This window comes from Molothrus ater, chromosome 12, assembly GCF_012460135.2.
Source record: "Molothrus ater isolate BHLD 08-10-18 breed brown headed cowbird chromosome 12, BPBGC_Mater_1.1, whole genome shotgun sequence".
NCBI lineage: Eukaryota > Metazoa > Chordata > Aves > Passeriformes > Icteridae > Molothrus > Molothrus ater.
In genome coordinates this window covers 21,046,926-21,066,192 of record NC_050489.2, presented here as the reverse complement: position 1 = coordinate 21,066,192, position 19,267 = coordinate 21,046,926, and the positions used below count along the sequence as shown (strand labels likewise).

General features: G+C 56.9%; 2 protein-coding genes across 2 annotated transcripts; one reads left to right on the top strand and one right to left on the bottom strand.

Moving 5' to 3' along the window:
• The first annotated feature begins 57 nt into the window (after nt 1-57).
• DHX38 (DEAH-box helicase 38) lies at nt 58-10,354 on the top strand. Its single transcript, XM_036390075.1, has 26 exons — nt 58-1,286; nt 1,524-1,708; nt 1,867-1,968; nt 2,399-2,564; nt 2,673-2,791; nt 2,902-2,978; nt 3,066-3,221; nt 3,848-4,009; nt 4,095-4,202; nt 5,060-5,172; nt 5,275-5,412; nt 5,632-5,818; nt 5,908-6,093; nt 6,509-6,649; nt 6,829-6,939; nt 7,012-7,128; nt 7,364-7,471; nt 7,587-7,699; nt 8,176-8,384; nt 8,470-8,624; nt 8,704-8,859; nt 8,935-9,069; nt 9,152-9,277; nt 9,657-9,752; nt 9,894-10,015; nt 10,121-10,354. Exons 1-26 carry the CDS (start codon nt 973-975, stop codon nt 10,203-10,205), a joined length of 3,687 nt encoding a protein of 1,228 aa, XP_036245968.1. The 5' UTR covers nt 58-972; the 3' UTR covers nt 10,206-10,354.
• LOC118691057 (polyamine-modulated factor 1-binding protein 1-like) lies at nt 10,348-16,502 on the bottom strand. The gene is made up of 4 exons (XM_036390089.2): nt 15,864-16,502; nt 11,314-11,478; nt 11,041-11,208; nt 10,348-10,493 (listed from the first exon to the last, which is right to left on the bottom strand). Exons 1-4 carry the CDS (start codon nt 15,954-15,956, stop codon nt 10,365-10,367), a joined length of 555 nt encoding a protein of 184 aa, XP_036245982.1. The 5' UTR covers nt 15,957-16,502; the 3' UTR covers nt 10,348-10,364.
• Between the last annotated feature and the right edge of the window lie 2,765 nt (nt 16,503-19,267).

Genomic DNA, 19,267 nt, shown 5'->3' with positions numbered 1-19,267 from the left:
GGCTGGAGTGATGCAGCTTAGCTCTCCTCAGCTGAGCAGAATCAGCTCTCCATGTTGCTCTCACTTTTCCTGGTGGGAGAAGCCGCCAGGGTAGCTGAGCTCTGGGCTGGACTGACAAGTGCATCCGGCCTTCCCTGGCAGAGACTGCTGCCTGAGGCTAGGCCCTGGGGCAGGAGGGAAGGCAGTGATGGTGCTGGGTGCCAGGACACAGCTGTTTCAGAGATGGCTGCAAGTCATGTCCTCTTAGCTCTGGAAAGGGCCTGATCAAAGGTGCTGCTGTTTGTTGGTTTTGTCTCTGGGATCTCTGGTGCTGACTTTTCCTTCACCCCGAGCTCACTGCAGTCATCTCGGGCTTTTCCTGAGCAACAGCTCGCCCTGCAGAAAGCATTCCCTCAGCAGCCTCTCACAATCCACGCTGCAGAGCAAGATTGCACAACAGCACTTCACCAAAATTGTTTACCGCTGGTGGGAAACTTGGCACACTGGCTTCCTGTCAGGGCTTGGCAGCTTCCCGGGAGCCTGGTGCTAAGCAAGGTGGGCCTGTTTGTACTCTTCCTGCTGGGAACTATGCTGGCTGCAGGCACCAGGGGTAGGCGATCTGGAGCCCACGCGCTGCGCCAGGGCGAACGAGGTGGTGAGAAAAGGGGCGAGGAGGCAGCCCCAAGCAGAAATGACCTGCAGGAGGAGACTATTATGAGCTGTCCGTCCTGCTGTCCCCGCTGTCCGTCCGGGACTCCGCGCCCATGTGACCACGGGCAGGTTGCGTAGCCGGAAGTCCGCTCCGGCAGGGGGCGCGGCCTGTCGGCACTCTATGGTGGCAGCTCTGCCATAGGCTCTGCCCGCCGTCTCTATGGTGCGCGAGGCTAGAGCGGCTCCTCCCGCCGAGCACTGTGGGGCGGCTATGGCGGCGCTCTGGGAGCCGCGTTACCGGCGTTGAGGGAACTGCGGGGCCCGCGCAGCGCTGCGGCCACGATGGAGGCAGGCGAGGAGTCGCTGCATCGGCTGTCGGGGACGGGCCCGAGCGGCGAGGCGGGCGGGCTGGTGCTGCGGGCGCGGGGCGCCGAGCAGCACGTCTTTAAGGCCCCGGCCCCGCGCGTCTCCCTGCTGGGACTGGACGTGCTGGCCGCGCAGAAGCGGCGGGAGCGGCAGGAGGAGGCGGCCGGGGGGAAGCGATCCCGTGTCGCATCCTATAAGGACTGGGAAGAGGGCCGTGACGAGGCGGGCAGCGCCGAGGAAGAGGAAGAGGACGAGGCCAACCGGAGCGACCGCAGAGCTCGCAGGAACAGGTGGCGTTTGCAGGGGGGCTCCGGGTGCCGGCGCTGGCGCGCCCGGCCGGGCTGGCAGCGCAGGGTGGGCACAGTCGGTGACAGGCGGGCCTGCGGCCGCTGGTTTGGAGGGAGGGAGACTGCGGGGACTGCGGGTCCATGCAGCACAGACTCCGACTGGAGCTGTGCGGGACCAGCCGAAGGGCATCTGTTGCTCAGCATTTCTGAGCATTTCTCCTCTCTGCTCTGCCTGTCCAGACATTACCGCTCAGTCCACGTGGAGACACCTTCCTACACAGGGGGTGTAAGCGAGGAGTTCTTGGAGCGCAGCCGGCAGCGGGAAAGGGAGCGGCGGGAACATGGAGTCTTTGCCTCCTCCAAGGAGAAGGAGCGGAAGAAGGAACGCAGTAGGGATCGGGACCACGATCGTAAACGAGACCGTGGTAATTGCTCAGAGACCTTTGCGTGCTTCTTGGTTTGGGTCTGGGTTTGTCCTTTGCCTTTTTTGTAGCCTTTACTAATGTTTGTGGTGATTGAACAGGCAGCAGACTTGCGAAGCCTGTTTGTGCGATAGGCACCTGATCCTATTTTGTTTTTGCAGAGGAGCGGGACAGGAGTCATCACAGCAGATCAGAGAGGGACGGCTCATCAGAGCGGAGCAGCAGGAGGGGTGAACCTGAGAGCCCCCGACATCGGCCCAAAGGTAGGAGTGGGACCTGCTAAAACTCTTTTGTGAGACCTAACAGAGTTTGGATTTTTTTATGCTTGGAGTTTTTTATGCTTCCTCCTGTTTTTGCAGGACACGGGTGATAGAAAAGCTTGTACCTTGTAATGTTTGTGGTTGAGGCAAGCATAAAACTCCCAGCTCAACTCGGATCTGGGAGCAATGTGCCAGCTGTGCGTGTTTGAAACTCTGGCAGATCTTAGCAGAGATCTCGGTGGGGTCTGCTCTGGGTCTTTGTGATGGAAATATGATCCTTTGAAATTCCTTGGAATCACTAAGTCAGTCCCTTCTCTTAGAGGGAGGGCCAGTGGGTATCCTCTTTCCATGCTCCTTGAAAGTCGTTAGGTGGCTCCAGGTGCCCAGAGCTGCTGCTGGAACAACAGGTGTCAAACCCCATCTCTTGTACCAGATGCAGCCACACCGTCTCGCTCCAGCTGGGAGGAGGATGATGGTGGCTACAGCAGTGCCCATCGCTCACAGTGGGAGTCTCCATCTCCCAGCCCTTCCTACAGGGACTCAGAGCGTGGCCACCGGCTGCCATCGCTGCGGGACACGGACCGGCGGGAGCGGGACAGGTACCGCGGCCTGAGGCTGTGCTCTGGGCTATGGGGCTGCAGAGGGGACTCTGTGTGTGTGAGAAGGCTCTGGCTGGGCACCAGTCCGTGCCACCTGCTGTGTTTCAGGTCTGTGAGGAGCCGGTACTCTGATAAGACGCCGTTACCGACCCCATCATACAAGTACAACGAATGGGCTGATGACCGGAGGCACTTGGGGGCCACACCACGCCTGTCCAGAGGGAGAGGTGAGCAATCTGGGCTGAGCTGCCTGGGGTGGGCAGTGTGGAATCCCCTTTCCTGTGGCACAGAGTTCGAGTTTCCTTGGGAACATTCTGGGCTCTCTGGCTCACCCCAGGGCGGCGCACCGAAGGGGAGGAGGGCATTGCCTTTGAGACGGAAGAGGAGCGGCAGCAGTGGGAAGACGACCAGCGGGTGAGTCTGGCACGGGCCAGGGGCTTGGGGCCTCCTGGATGGGGATGGGGATGGGCAGAACTCAGTGCTGCACCTCTCCCTTCCCAGCAAGCTGACCGGGACTGGTACATGATGGATGAGGGCTATGATGAGTTTCACAACCCTCTGGCTTACTCCTCTGAGGAGTACGTGAAGAAGCGTGAGCAGCACTTGCACAAGCAGAGGCAGAAGCGGATCTCGGCACAGCGGCGGCAGATCAATGAGGTAAGGCCAAGACGCAGGGTTGGCTGCTCTGAACACCTGGGGTTTGCTGCCTCTTGAAAGATCCACTTGTTGAGCCCTTGCTCCCAGGTGGAGAAGGACACTCTTGGGCCAGGCTGAAGGAGTGCTCAGAGGGAAACTGTGGTTGAGTTCCCCTGGAAAACCCAGCCCTGCAACTCCTGTATGGGCAGAATTCCCAGTTGGAGTGGCTGGTGGATTGCAGTGTCCAGGGTAGCAGAAGTGCAGAGGACCATGCTCCTGCTGTTCTAAGTGCAAGGTACATTACTGGGGCTGTCTGCTGTTGGCCCTGTGGATGCTGGAGACAGCTGCTCTTTTTACATGAGCAGGATGGTGTCCAGGCTTCCTGATGTATTCTGACTGCCTTGCAGGCAGTGTCTGTCCTGCATTTTCTTGGGGACAAACCTGTTGACCATGTGTTTCGTGTGGGTAGTTTCCTGTACTCTACTCTTTCCAATTACTGTTCCTTCCCTTTTGCTTACTTTGAGGCTCACTAGGTTTGAACCATCCTGTTGCCAGTGCAGAGCCCAGGCCCAAGCTTGGTGTTCTAGTGTGATGTCTGTGGCTTTTTGTGGGGCTTCATTGTGTTTCTGGTACATTGTTTTCTGCAGGATAATGAGCGCTGGGAGACAAATCGCATGCTGACCAGTGGTGTGGTCCATCGGATTGAGGTGGATGAAGATTTTGAGGAGGATAACTCTGCTAAAGTGCATTTGTTGGTGCACAATCTAGTGCCTCCTTTCTTAGATGGAAGGATTGTCTTCACCAAGCAGGTAGAGACTGTGGCTGAAGGCACTGATGGCAGGGAGCCCTGTACATGTGAGGCCTTTTTAGTAAAGCAATGCCTTTTCTCTGCAGCCAGAGCCAGTCATCCCTGTGAAGGATGCCACCTCGGATTTGGCCATCATCGCTCGGAAAGGCAGCCAGCTGGTGCGCAAGCACCGGGAGCAGAAGGAGCGTAAGAGGGTATGCTGTAGCCCTGTGCCTTACTGCCTGCTGTACACCCTATGTAGTTCCTCAGAGCTTTGTTTGGACTCTGCAGCATTCAGGCTTTGGCAGCAGGGACGATAAGGAGTTCATATTTTTGTGACCTGGGACATCGTAGCAGCCCAGCTTACTGCATTGCCTCACAGCAGCGGTTGTGGTGTGATTTTCTTGTGCGCTGCCTTAGGACATGAATCACCATGCATTTGAACATTTGGATTATGGGAGAAGGAAGCAGGTGAAAGAATGCCAGGTAGCTTAGGGACTGTCAGCAGGCAGTATGGCAGCAGGATTTACCTTGTCACATCTCAGCAGAAGAGTTGTGAGGAGAAGTATGGGGTAAGGTAGCAGGTTAGTTTTTGGGAGTGTTTTCTAGGGACTTTTTCTAAAGCTCACGTAATAGCAGTGGGGAAAGTACAGGTGTGTTCCTTGTACATTGAAACTGGGCTGGATTTGACCTACTTAAATTATGAGTGGAATGGTGGTGGTGGCTATATTGGCAGCAGAGATGGGAGAAAAGCCTGTTAGCGCTTGGCAAGGGCAGGAAGATTATCTCTGGTTCACATCTGTTTAGGTTTAATGGAAGGGTCAGCAGCTGGAGCTATTTTCTTAGGAGGCCGTTGGTAATCCTTTGCCTGAAGTCTCTGTATCTATCTCAGTGCCTTAAAATTCTGCTTTAGTTCATTTGGAAGAGGGGAACCTGATGTAGGAGTGGAGTGTGCATTCTGCATTGGGGAACTGGGGTACTAATATCCTTTTCTTAGTCTTAGGAGTAGGATTGGGGAAGAATTTTGTCTGTGTTTGCTGTGGCAAAGTTACGCTGTTCGCTCTACTTCCAGGCTCAGCACAAGCACTGGGAGCTAGCAGGCACCAAACTGGGAGACATTATGGGGATCAAGAAAGAGGAGGAGAAGGACGAGATGGTGACAGAAGATGGCAAAGTGGATTATAAGTAGGGGCTTGTTCTGAATTACCCTGCTCAGCTGGTAACGGGGGCTACGGGCATAGCGAAGTGTGTGGAGAGGCAGTTTCAGGACTTGCAGTGTTTCCTTAGAACAGAGCAGAAGTTTGCTGAACACATGAAAGAAAAAAGTGAAGCCAGCAGCGAGTTTGCCAAGAAGAAATCGATCCTGGAGCAGAGACAATACCTGCCCATCTTTGCTGTACAGCAGGAACTGCTCTCCATCCTCAGGTATGGCTGCCAGGGCATCCCCAGGGCATTGGCCTACGTTTGGGAGCTCCGTTGAGGAATTGTAGAATCATGACCATTGGGAAGCTGTACTCTCAGGAAACAAAACCCATTGCTTTGTGTTTGCTCAGCTCTCCCACCTGACTAGGATGATGCTTAGCTAGAGAACACAAGAGCCCTTCTTTGAAGGTGTATGAAGAAATACCTTTTCCTTTCCCTCAGAGACAACAGCATTGTGATCGTGGTGGGGGAGACAGGGAGTGGGAAGACAACTCAGCTGACACAGTATCTCCATGAGGACGGCTACACTGATTATGGCATGATCGGCTGCACACAGCCCCGTAGAGTGGCTGCCATGTCAGTGGCCAAGCGGGTCAGCGAGGAGATGGGGGTGCGTCTGGGGGAGGAGGTGAGTCTGGAAGGGAGTGCAGGGGTGTCACCCCAAGACAGAGAGTGCATGGGACTGTTGGAAGACTGCTGGTATCTCTGCCCTGCCAGGTGGGCTATGCCATCCGCTTTGAGGACTGCACGTCTGAGAACACGGTGATCAAGTACATGACAGATGGGATCCTGCTCCGTGAGTCGCTGCGGGAGGCTGACCTGGACAACTACAGTGCCATCATCATGGACGAGGCACACGAGCGCTCGCTCAACACTGACGTGCTGTTTGGGCTGCTCCGGGAGGTGGGTGTGATCCTGGGCTGTGACAGCAGCAGGGGCCACATCATCTGGGACAGCCCTTCTCTGACAGGACTAGGAGAGGGAGGCAGAGCTGCCACATCTCTGCACTTAACTGCTCCAGCATCCTGGTCCTTGGATCTGGGGGGTTCAGTTTTCTGTAATCCTACCAGAGTCTTGCTGGCTAAATGTCAGAACTGCCTATACAGAGGACTTTGCTGGATTAAGGTTTCCTGGACCGAGGCTGGCGGGTCTTTTCAACTGCACTGACCATAGAGCATCAGTGTTGCCTGGCATGCACAGCCAGTGCCTCTGGAGTACAGCAGAAGTTCTGTCCTGTGCCATTGTCTCAGTAAGAATGAAAACAGCCCACAGCCATGCATAAATGTGCCTTATATTGTTCCTTTCATCTGATTCCTAGGTGGTCGCCCGACGCTCGGATCTGAAGCTTGTTGTTACTTCAGCCACCATGGATGCAGACAAGTTTGCCTCCTTCTTTGGAAACGTTCCCATTTTCCACATTCCTGGGCGAACTTTTCCTGTGGATATTCTTTTCAGCAAGGTGTCGTTACTTTTGTGGATGGAAATGCTGTTGGCAGGAGGGGGTTGTGACCTAGCTGTACTGTTTCTGAGGGAGACACACAGGACAGGGGAGGAGCGGCTATGGTGTGCTACAGTCTTGTACGTAGGACAGGGCAGGTAAGGATACTGGTCCATATTAACCTGGGCTGTGCTGTTCAGACCCCACAGGAGGATTATGTGGAGGCTGCAGTGAAACAAGCCTTGCAGGTCCACTTGTCTGGTGCTCCTGGAGACATCCTCGTCTTTATGCCTGGCCAGGAGGATATCGAGGTGAGTTGGAAGGACAGGCACTATCCTACCCCCTCGTTTCAGTCTGATGTTTTCACCCCTCTTTGTGTCTAGGTGACCTCAGAGCAAATTGTGGAGCACCTTGAGGAGCTGGAGAAGGCACCTGCTCTTGCTGTACTGCCAATCTACTCTCAGCTGCCCTCAGACTTGCAGGCCAAGATCTTCCAGAAGGTGCTGATGTGTGCTTTGTGATTAGGGTGGGGACAGGGAAAGCTGGAGCAGGAGACAGTACAGAGCAGGAGTGAGAAGTGTAGATATATGTTAGTATTGTACGTGGAGGGTGAGAGAAAGCATGTACCACACCCCACTTCCCAGGAGTCACCCCCATCCATCTGCCGCTCTGCACTCGTCCTCAGTGGAGCAGAGCCATGCCCAGGGGTGTGACTGACATGCAGTGTGCTTGCAGGCTCCTGATGGGGTCAGGAAGTGCATCGTTGCCACTAACATTGCAGAGACCTCACTGACAGTGGATGGTATCATGTTTGTGATTGACTCTGGCTACTGCAAATTGAAGGTGAGCCAGGGTTTTCTATACTGTCTGTCTCTGGTTTCTGGGGTAGGTTGAGGGAGTTCTGAGGTCACGATCCAGCCTTCCTCTTACTTCTGTGTGACTTTCTTGTGCCCTGAAGGTTTTCAACCCCCGTATAGGCATGGATGCACTGCAGATCTACCCCATCAGTCAGGCCAATGCCAATCAGAGGGCTGGCCGAGCTGGCCGGACAGGCCCAGGCCACTGTTTCAGGTAGGCATGTCACTGGTGTTCCTGTTGTATCCTCAGCTTGGCATCAAGTTTTGTAGATCTTTTTCTCACTGGAGCTGTTCATTATCTTGAACTTTGGTGAGGGTGTGGGCAGTAGGCAGGCCTGAAGGCCTTCTCTGGACCCAGTCCTTCAGCAGAGAAAAAGATGTGCTCCACTTTCTTCCTATGCCCATCTTCACTTGTGGCTGGTCTGCCCTGGATGCCATTGAGATAAGAACCAAGCCAAAGGCCTTTCCCCGGCTATGCTGTGAGACCAGGGAGGGGCTGTGCTTGGGCATGTGCTGTGCTGCAGCCCAAATACCCCAATGTGATGGGGAGACCCCACTTTGGCTGGACTGTTAGTGGCTCCCCAGAGTCCTACTGTTGGGTGCAGGGTTGCTGCCCTGTGCCAAGCTGGCACATCTGTAAGGAGCGCAGTGGCCGAACAGGAGGAGCATGCTCTTGGCCTCTCTTCCCAGGCTCTACACCCAGAGTGCCTACAAGAATGAGCTCCTGACGACCACGGTGCCTGAGATCCAGCGCACCAACCTTGCCAATGTAGTGCTATTGCTCAAGTCCCTGGGTGTGCAAGACCTGTTGCAGTTCCACTTCATGGATCCGCCCCCTGAAGACAATATGCTGAACTCCATGTACCAGCTGTGGATCCTGGGGGCCCTGGATAACACAGGTATTGGCAGCTGGGGTAGGCTGCCAGCCCATGGAACTGGGGCCTGCCCAGCTGCTGATCAGTGATCCCTGTTCTGTTCCTACAGGTGGTCTGACTTCTACGGGGCGCCTCATGGTGGAGTTCCCACTGGACCCTGCACTCTCCAAAATGCTTATTGTCTCCTGTGACATGGGTTGCAGCTCTGAGATCTTGCTTGTTGTCTCCATGTTGTCGGTGCCTGCCATCTTTTACCGGCCTAAGGTATGAGATGCTGCTGTTCCAGCAGCTCAGGGCCCTTCCCTGCCCTTTGACTAACCCATGTTCTTTGCTTACCCTTCAGGGCCGAGAGGAGGAGAGTGACCAAGTGCGGGAGAAATTTGCTGTTCCAGAGAGTGATCACTTGACTTACCTGAATGTTTACCTGCAGTGGAAAAACAACAGCTATTCTACCCTGTGGTGCAATCAGCACTTCATCCATGCCAAGGCCATGCGGAAGGTGAGGCTGTGGCTGTAAGGCTGGGGGAGACAGCCTTGTGCAGAAGAGGGATCTGATCAGCACACACCTTTGCAGGTGCGGGAGGTGCGTGCCCAGCTCAAGGACATTATGGTGCAGCAGCGCATGAGCCTGGCATCCTGTGGTACAGACTGGGATGTTGTCAGGAAGTGCATCTGTGCTGCATATTTCCATCAGGCTGCAAAGCTGAAGGTGAGAGGTGTCTGAGCTGCCTGGGGACTGCAAGGGAACAGCAGCCTGGGAACAGGTGGCCTAAGCACACTTGTCTTTGCAGGGTATTGGGGAGTATGTGAACATCCGCACAGGGATGCCCTGCCACCTGCACCCCACGAGCTCTCTGTTTGGCATGGGCTACACACCAGACTACATTGTGTACCATGAATTGGTTATGACTACCAAGGTGAGCTTGAGCTGAGGGCTAGCAGGAAGGGTGATGAGTGCTCCAGGGGAGATGGGAGGGCTTTGCTGTGAGACTGAGATCAGTCTGAGTGGCAGATATCAGCTTTTTCCATCTATACCAATTAGACATGTTTGTGTCATCTGTTTGTCCCTTCCCCGTTATTTTTCTCTGGCTTCTGTGGGATATGTTTGATCCTCCTTATGGTCAAATCCAACCTGTAGCAGTTTCTGAGGCCAGGAGGAATTGTCTGGAAGGGGTATGGTCTCAGCCTGAGAAGTGCCATCAGCAACTGGCGAGGAATGGAGCTGCTGTGGCTCTAGGAATGGTGCCTAGGCCCCAAGAATGCCATCCTGCTATCCTAGTCTGTTTGTCCCTGCAGGAGTACATGCAGTGTGTCACTGCTGTGGATGGTGAGTGGCTGGCAGAGCTGGGTCCTATGTTCTACAGTATCAAACATGCTGGCAAGTCACGCCAGGTAAGTATTCTGTCCTGGATGAGCTGGCAAACTGCAGGCCCTCTGCATTCTGCTGCTGTGTGTGTGTTTTGACATGAAGGGAGCAAGCTTGTGGGCCTACAGGGAGTCTGCTGTCCCTGACCTGCTGCTGCCTTGCTCCAGGAGAACCGGCGCCGTGCCAAGGAGGAGGTGTCTGCCATGGAGGAGGAAATGGCTTTGGCAGAGGAGCAGCTGCGTGCCCGCCGGGAGGAGCAGGAGCGCCGTAACCCGCTGGGCAGCGCAAGGTGCGTGATAGCCCTGCCTGCCCATGGCTTGCCTGCTTCCCTGTGGGAGTTCAGGTGCAGGAAAAGGTTGCATTTTCCATTAATTGCCCTTGTCCTCTTTGACAGATCTACTAAAATCTATACCCCTGGGCGAAAGGAACAGGGGGAGGCCCTGACGCCACGACGCACCCCAGCCCGCTTTGGTCTCTGAGAAGGCACAACCTGTTGCTTTGAGGCCTAGGGTGGTGCCCACCTACCCTAATCAATGTATTCTGAGGTCTCTACAGCTTGTAGCCCTGGAAGGCTTTGGTGCTTGGCACTAATTTTATTACAGAACAGAAAGAATTTTATTTGTTTAAAGGTTGTCAGTCTAGTCCTTGCTTTGTTTTGTGCTGCTTCTTGTCCTGGAAGAGGTAGCTCTGGTAGCTCTACCTCCTGGTGGAGGTAGCTCTGCAGAGTCACGCAGGGCTGGTGCTGTCAGGTTGTTGCTCTGTAGAACCTGGAACAGGGCACAAAATTTAATTGACCTGGAGGACAAATACAGCCTGTCCCTGTTTTGAGCCTGACCTATACCCCTGCAAAGGCAATTCTCCCACAGCCCATGCCCTGGACAGGCAGCTGGTGCCCAGCTGTCTCTGCACAGCTGGGACCATCGGCCTGGCCCTGTTTCAGGCCAGGCTGTGCCAGGAATTCTGCTCACTTTTTCAGCTGCTCACACTTGGGCTGCTCAGGTGTTCTGAACCTTAGGTGCGGGTTCTCCTCCTACATCCTGCCTAGTGTGTCTTGAATGCCTGTTTGTATCCTGCTCCTGCTCTGTCACCTTGCTGAGTTCTTCCTTAAGGAAAGACAGTTGCAGACAACCAGCTCCTCTTCTCTCAGAGCCAGAATTTGCTCACTGTCCAGGTGTAGCTGCTGCCAGTGTTGGACTAGGCTGCTCAGTTCCTGCAGCTTCTCCTGGAGGGAGTAGGTCTGCCCATGGCACAGTAAGAGACACAGGCTGAGCACAGACTCCTGATCTTTCACAGGAAGACTTGAGACATCCTTACCTCCTGTTTGCTTTGCTCCTTGAAGGTCTGCATCCTTCTCAGCTCCCGATGAAGCTGTTGCCTGTGTGTCTTGTAGGCTGCAATCTTTTCCGCCTGCTTGGTGCTCTCTTGCCGAGCTTGGGCCAGCTCTGCCTGGAGGTTCTCCATGTCCTGCACCTGCCAGCAAAGCTGTGGGGCAGAGAGCGTGGTTGGCCATGGTTGGGCCTCTCCTGGAGGCAGGAGAGGGGTCTGGGACTGAGGCTGCATCTCTGTGCTGTTGTGCCTTGCCCTCACCTGTTGCTGCAGCTCTGCCACTTTTCTGTGTAGGCCTTGGATGGCTTCGTTGGTTCTGCTGAGCTGCTGCAGACTCTGTTGCTCCTGGGCCTGGGTGGCTCCCAGCTGCTCCTGCAGCCGGGCTGGGCTGTACTGCAGGCCTTGACTCTGTTTCTGTGCCCCCAGCTGCAGAGAAGGCAGTGTGTTGGTGGGTTGGCCTTGTGCCATGTGCCCTGCCCTGAGCACAGGCACAGCTGCCCTCTGTGAGCTGCAGGATGCTCAGGGCTGTGTGAGGTGGTGGGGGCAGGCTGGCATTGTTGTCTCCCACCCTCTCCCAGGGCTTCTGGGGGAAGGGGAGCAGGGGTGAGCCCTGCAATGTGGTTGTCATGGCTCCTGTGCCCCCCTGGCTGTGCTCCCCTTGCTCCTAGGCTTGATGTAGTGGCTGGGGGGCTGCTGGCACTAACCTGCTTGACCAGCTCTCTGCTTTCCTGTGGGATATCATGGCTGGTGCCAAAATCACTGTGGGCACCCAAGGAGGAGGTAACCTCTGTCTCCACTGCCTGGTCCTTCAGGTGGAGGGGTGCATCACTGACCTGTGAGTACCCAGCAGGGTGTGGGATCACCCTGTGCCCCTGTTGTGTAGAGCTGAGGCTGCAGAAGGAACCTTCTGCTCAGCTGGGTGGGCTGTGCCAGCCAGGCTTGTCATGTGGCTAGGCTGCTCTGTACAGGTGGTACTAGAGCCACATGTGGCTGGCAGGATGTTCTCTACCCTCCCCTAAGGGGTCACCAGGTGTTTGCACAGGCTGCTGGGCAGGCAGGGTGCCTAGCCTGTAGTGGAGTGGCAGTGGGGGACACATGCAGCTTGGTCTGTGGCCGCTGTGCCAGCACTGGTACCTTGCCCATCAGTGCCTGGAACTGCTGCATCAGAATGACCAAGTCCTGGTGCTCCTGCTCCACTGCACACTCTTGCTCCTGCACCTGGACCAGCTGTTTGTGGTTTGTGCCCCTGCAGAAGTCCAGGTCCAGTTGCAATGCCTGTATCGTGGTTAGCACCTCAGCTGTGTCCAGATCTTCCTGCTGTGTGTCCTGGCATGCTCTGGGCTCCTGCTGTGGCTCCAGTACCAATGCTTGCCTTTGGCCCTAGGACAAGGCATGAGCAGCATCTGTCCAGCTCACCACTGTAGCCAGCCCATCTTGCAGCTCCTGTGTGGGCAGGCACTGGGGCTGGACAATGCTGGCAGTCCTTGTATTGTGCAGAGCAACAATGGACCGTGTTGCCAACGGGTGGATGCAGTCCTTCCCCACCAGGTAGCACTGCCCCATGTGTGTGCATGTTCTGACAGTTCCTTTGGGCTCACAAATAGCCAAGCCCCTGACACCACTGGCCCTCCACACTGCAGTGAACTGTGGCCACTGTGGGAAATGGTGGCAGTGGGACCAGTGCAGCCACAGGAGGACTGGATCCCCCTGAGCCCTTGTGTTCTCCCCAGACCTGGGGAAGAGGTGTCTGGTGGTGCAGGCAAGGGCTGGTCAGGGCCTCCAATCTGGCCACCTGGCCACCAATCTGTGGCTATGCAACCAGTGCCTGGGTTGAGCATATGGTTGGCACTGCTCACCTTGAGCTGCCAGGCCTCTGTCTCCTGCTGAAGCCGCTGGCTGGAGCTGGTCAGCTCTGGTGGTGTTTCCTTTGCCCCTGGCAGATCTCTACAGGAGCCTTCAGGCTGATCTTGAGGTGCAGAAACCTCTCCGTATGTGCCAAATTTTGGCCACTCTCTCACTGTTGGAAGGACCATAACCTTTCCAGACAACCCTTAGTTCCACAAAGTCACTCAGCCCTACCTGGGGCAGCCCCACCCTCCCACAGTACTGGCACTGCCACTCCCTGTCTGAGGAGCACCTGCTGCCAGCAGGAGAAGCCTAGCCTGGGGCTCCTGGAAAAGTGGGGCAGAGCTCTGTGAGCCCTCTTCTCAGCAGCAACTGGTCCTACTGCTGCCCACAGTCCTCACCACAGCCTTCCTGTGCCATGCTCCTCACCATCTTGTGTCCCTGGCATGCTGTGTGACACTACTCCATATGCCACTGTGAGGTCACCAGGTCCTGGGCATCATCCTCAGGACTGGTCCAGGACATGGCAGCACCCCTGTATCAGGGCAGGGCCTTGCCACCCTCATGGTGCCCTGCTGGGCTGTGGCCAGGGCCAGGTGACAGTGGGGATGACAGTGCTCAGGGCTGTGCCCTGTGCTCAGCCACCCACACAAGGGACAGGGCTGAGGGGACCTACTGCAGGGGCACGTCCTGACAGGGCCATGGGCCACAGGCCCCTGGGGAGGCTGAGTGTGCACAGGAAAGGCTGAGAGTGCGTGTCCACTTGTCCTGCCCTGCCTGGGGCCACCCCACAGTGCCCAGGTGGGATCAGTGACACGGGTCTCTGGGTGCCAGTGGTGGTGTGAGCATAGACCTGCTGCTGCCTGCGCAGGTGACACAGGACTCTCTGGGCTGTGTGTGCTCCCTTGCCAACGCTCAGTGCAGTTTCACAGGTACGTGCTTTAACTGGAAATTTCCAAGGCTGAACTGGGCCCAGAAGGTGAACGCAGATGTACCATAGCAGAAATCATCAGTTGCCATGACAACCTGCTCCACCAGCAGGTCACAGTCACGGGTGATGGGATCAGGCACAGCACCAACAGTCCTGTGAGCAGAGCTGCTGAACCCCCTGCTTCCAGAACACAACTGAATTTGGCCACAGTTTCTGCCACTGTGAGGAAATAAAATTTCCCTGCAGACTTCAGTCTTGTTCAGGCAGTGACAGCCAGGGCACAAAGTATCCACAGTGCACGGAGCCTTTATGGGACAAAGCCTCATGCCATGTATGCTGCACTGTGCCATGTTACGTGGTGCCACAGGCAATGCCGCTCTGTACCACAGATGTGCCACACCGTGCTGAGCTGCAAGCAGCGCTTGCCTTGAAGGGTTCAACACTGCTCCAGCTCCTTGTGAGCATGTGGGGCAGCCCCACAGCCCTGACCCACAGCTGCCTGCCCATACTCAGCTGGTGCTGGGAGGATGGGGGGGTCAAAATTGGCCCCTCTGCTGTGTGAGCGCAGTCCTGGGGGTGGGAGTTGTCTCACTTTAATTACTGCCGTAATGCTACTCTTTTCAGTGCCACCTTAATTGAAATTAAACAGCTGCCATGTTCAGGCTGGGACAAAAGTGAATCCTTTTTCATTCCCCTCCAGTTTAATGAAGACTGACATGCTGGGAGCAAACAAAGGCGATCCAGCTGCTGCCTCTTGCTGGCACATGCGTCAGCAATTACCGGTGACCCTGCGGGCCGGCAGAGACACCCCGAGCACCCCGCAGTTGTCAGCCCCAGGCAGCCCAGCCCTGGGTCTTGAAGAACTCCTGCCCAAAAGGGGTGTGCAGGGAATGGGGTGCCCACAACATGGGGCATGCCAGCACGGGGGTCTCAGTGCCCAGGTTCTGTATCCAGGCTTTCACTCCATCTGTTAAGAAGTGTCTGGCCACCAACCATGACCCAGTGTGGCTCCTCACCCCCCCCCCCCCCCCATGCTGCCAGGGTCCTGCCATCCCTGTGGGCTCACCCAGTTTCAGCCTCACAATGTTCAAAGTCACCAACTAGCCTATGCAGTGCCTCAGCCTCAAGCCTGGGCAGCAATGTCAGCCCAGGAGTCCTCTCCAGTCTCAAGGTTTTTTCTGTTTTAGGACCAGGATTTTGCTTCATGCCATTCAGTACGTTAAAATATGCAAAATGAGGTGCTGCTACAAACCTCATTAACATCCGCCTCCAACATCATTAAGATGTTTCCAAGAAAATTAATTGAGAGACTCATTAAAAATAAATTAAGAAAAATGTGTTGCAGAGCGCCTGCTCCAAGCTCGTAAATCACGGCTCAGAGCTCCAGGCCGCTGCACAGGCAATTAACGCCAGCCAATTTGTTTTATCCTGGCTGCGAAAATTAGAAAGCAGACATGGAGATTAGATTAGGCATGTCTGTCAAGCGGAACTTGGAGTGAATATTTTAGGATACAAAATGGAAATCAGAAAAACAAAGCTGGGACTTCATTCAGGAGAGCTGGAGGGCAGAGTGGCTGGGGTGGAAGGAGGTTTGCATGTTCCCGGTGCCATGGCTGTGTGTCGATGACACCCATCTCGTGACCGTGCCACCACCAGCTCCGTCCTCCCCTGCACGTCACCCATCCTTGGTGGCTGCGCAGACACCAATCACCCTTCTTTGGGGTGCATGAGCTCACAGTGAGAGTGTTCTGAGCTGCTGTGTGACACAGCCCAAGCCAACATGTTGCCCGTATGTGCTGATTACACACTTGGATTAGCAAACAGGGCAGCTGGGTGAGACCACTGCTTGGGCCTCCATCAGCTTTAGGCCATTGGTGCCCCTTTGTCCATCTCCAGTATCTTCCATCACAGGAGCTCAAACCACTTGATAATCATGAACCAAACTGCAGGGCCCCTCTGCAAAACAAGTGCTGTGATCCCTGTTTCACAGAGATGAGCCAAAGAAGACATGACTTAAGGTCTTGTTTGTACTTACCTGAATGCACAAGCAGCTCATGCAGCAGCTGCTGCACTGGTACATCCCAGTAGCGTGTGGGACACACTGGTGGCTGCTCGTGCGGCCAAACATCCAGCTGCAGTGGTGGCACAGCCCTTCGTGGCTGCGGGAACTTGTGTGCTGCCAGTGCTCTTGTGCAGGGGGACCATGGAGCTCTAGGAAAGGTTCCAGAAGGAGTCATGGGCACTGCACAACTCAAGTGCTGTTCTGTGAGGGGTTTAGTGCAGAGCAAGGCGTAGTTTGGTCACACATGAGAATGCAAGATGAAAGTGGGAACAGAGCAGACGAGGCTCTTGTATCAGCAGGCAGAAGTGCACCCCGGTCTGATGTCTGTGAGATGACACAAACCAAACTGAAACTGGAATTCAGCACAGAGAAATGGTTACCCCTTGGCAGAGCAAGTGAACACTGTGGATGGACCATCCATGGCCACTTGGAACCAAGTCTGGATGGCACATTTCCAGCTCTGTCCACCTATCAGCCCCTGATCCCAAAGCAGACACTGATGCTGGTCCTTTAATGAGGTCCTCACTGCTCTGCTGTCCTGAGCCAGGACTCCCCATCTGCTCATGTTGTTCCACCCCTGCCATGGGCAAGGACACCTTCCACCTTCCAGGGTGCTCCAAGCCCCGTCCAGCCTGGCCTTGGACACTGCCAGGGATGCGGCAGCCACAGCTGCTCTGGGCACCTTGTAGCAGTGGTGGACAGGGGCTGAGAGGGAGCTGAGGTGCCCGAAGGGGCTGAGGGGGAGCTGCGGTGACGGGACTGAGGGGAAGCTGCGGTGCCCCAAGGGGCTGAGGGGGAGCTGCGGTGAGCGGAGCGGGGCTGAGGGGGAGCTGGGGTGAGCGGAGCGGGGCTGAGGGGGAGCTGAGGTGCCCGAAGGGGCTGAGGGGGAGCTGCGGTGCCCCAAGGGGCTGAGGGGAAGCTGCGGTGCCCCAAGGGGCTGAGGGGGAGCTGCGGTGAGCGGAGCGGGGCTGAGGGGGAGCTGCGGTGCCCCAAGGGGCTGAGGGGGAGCTGCGGTGCCCCAAGGGGCTGAGGGGGAGCTGCGGTGAGCGGAGCGGGGCTGAGGGGGAGCTGCGGTGCCCCAAGGGGCTGAGGGGGAGCTGCGGTGAGCGGAGCGGGGCTGAGGGGGAGCTGCGGTGAGCGGAGCGGGGCTGAGGGGGAGCTGCGGTGAGCGGAGCGGGGCTGAGGGGGAGCTGCGGTGCCCCAAGGGGCTGAGGGGGAGCTGAGGTGCCCGAAGGGGCTGAGGGGGAGCTGCGGTGACGGGACTGAGGGGAAGCTGCGGTGCCCCAAGGGGCTGAGGGGGAGCTGCGGTGAGCGGAGCGGGGCTGAGGGGGAGCTGCGGTGCCCCAAGGGGCTGAGGGGGAGCTGCGGTGCCCCAAGGGGCTGAGGGGGAGCTGCGGTGAGCGGAGCGGGGCTCGGGGGGCCGGGGCTGCCCCGGGAGTCCGCAGTGCCGGGCGGCTGCGGCGGCAGCTCGCGCATGCGCGCTGGCAAGCCCCGCTCCGCCTCGTTCCCGCCCGGCAGGGGTCGCTCTCGGCCCGCGCGGCGCTGCCCGTGAGGGCGGCTCCGCACCGAGCACCCCCGGCCGCCCGCCGAGCATCCCCCGGCCATCCCCCGAGCAACCTCTCCGGGCGCCCCTCGAGCATCCCCGAGCACCGTCTGGGCACCCTCCTTGCACCACCGGGCACCCTCCTTGCACCACCAAGCACCCCCCGGGCACGCCCCAAGCACCCCTCAGAACCTTTGTTCTGCCGCGGTCCCGGTCGGGGCTGAGCCGGGGGTTCCCGGCCGGCGTTGCCGAGCCGAGGTTCCCAGAGCGGGGCTGTCCCAGGGATGGGGGTGCCCGTGCCGGGGGAGCAGGTGCAGGGAGTGCCGGGCCGGGGCTGCCCGGAGCAGGAGTGCCCGGTGGTGGGAGTGCCCGTGCCGGGTCTGCCCGCTGCTCCCGCCGCAGCTCAGCCTCAGCCCGGGGCAGGCGGAGCGCTGGCAGGTCTTGAACTGGGAATGGGATTCATGAGCGGGAAAGCGAGATCGACGTCTCCGTCGGCAGAATCTTAATAAGCCTTAAAGGTTACTTCTGAGCGGTTCCAGTGACAATTCATGGTGTTGGCAGGGAGCCGTACCCCGGCCGATCCCATCCGGTACTGCCCGGGGCATGCTGCTGTGTTTGGGATGAGGAACAGCGACAGAAATACAGGCCCTGTGGGCACAGTCCACCGGGAGCGATAGCAATCGGGACTTGCAGGGCTCTGCACTCTGCGGTGCGAATGATCTCATTATCCTTGTGAGGGTCTCAGCCAGCTACTTGAAAAATACTTATTAAAAACCACAGCAGCTCTAGGGAGAGGGAAGGGAGAGAGAACAAACTGGATGTGTAAAAACAGAAGGGGGAAACAGCCACAGTAGCAATAATGGGTCGGGACCTGCTCTGCCCTGCTGTCTTTCTAGTGGAAGCTGAAAGGCCATGACACATCCCAGAGTGAACATCAGTGCTTTGCCTCTGCTCTACTCCTCCAGCTACCACATGTTCCCAGGAAACCTCGTGGTGGGGAGTGTTGGTGCATGAGGAGGCCCACTCAGCCCAGTCACCCAGGAGCCAGCCCCTGACATTGGCCCTGGTCAAACACCGGGTCACCTGGCTCATCCCCCTGGCCTGCCCCGGCAGCGTTGGCCAGAAGAGGCCACCCAGGGCTAGCCTGGTTGTGTTTAAACACGTCCCTCCAGGGTCAGGCACAGACGGGCACAGGAGGGAGCCCACAGGTGTGCAGCGGTCCCTGGGGCTGCCTCCTGCCCGCTGCTGGTGCTGCTGTGTATTCACACCATCACGGCACATTCCCAGTGCTGCTTCTGACAACTGCATCTCTGTTTTTTGACTCTGTGAGTTAAGGGCATACACAAGCTCTGGAGGACCTGTCATGTGTTCCTCTAAGGAACCAAGAAATGGAAATCAGCAGGAAGTAGAAATTCTGCTGGAAAATGGAAGGAGCAAATTAAAAGAAAGCAGTGCTTCTTGTGTCTGGTCACAGGACACAAGGCATTGGTGGTTCTTGCAATTACAATCACTAAGTTGCTGGAAGAGGGATAGCGCCCCTGGACAGCCACATCAGCAGCTCTGGGGCATCCTTCCGAGCCAGCAGTGATGGCCGCACTGTGTGGGAGTCAAGAAAAAGCAAGAGGCCTGAGGGGAGACAAAAACGAGAGGGAGCTGGGTAAATGGAAAGTGACTGGTGGTGGGGAGCACAAGGAGAACATCCAAAGGGCAGGAGGTAATGGGGGTACAGACATGAAGCAGAGAGGGTCCCCCACTTCCCTTCCCTTCCCTTCCCTTCCCTTCCCTTCCCTTCCCTTCCCTTCCCTTCCCTTCCCTTCCCTTCCCTTCCCTTCCC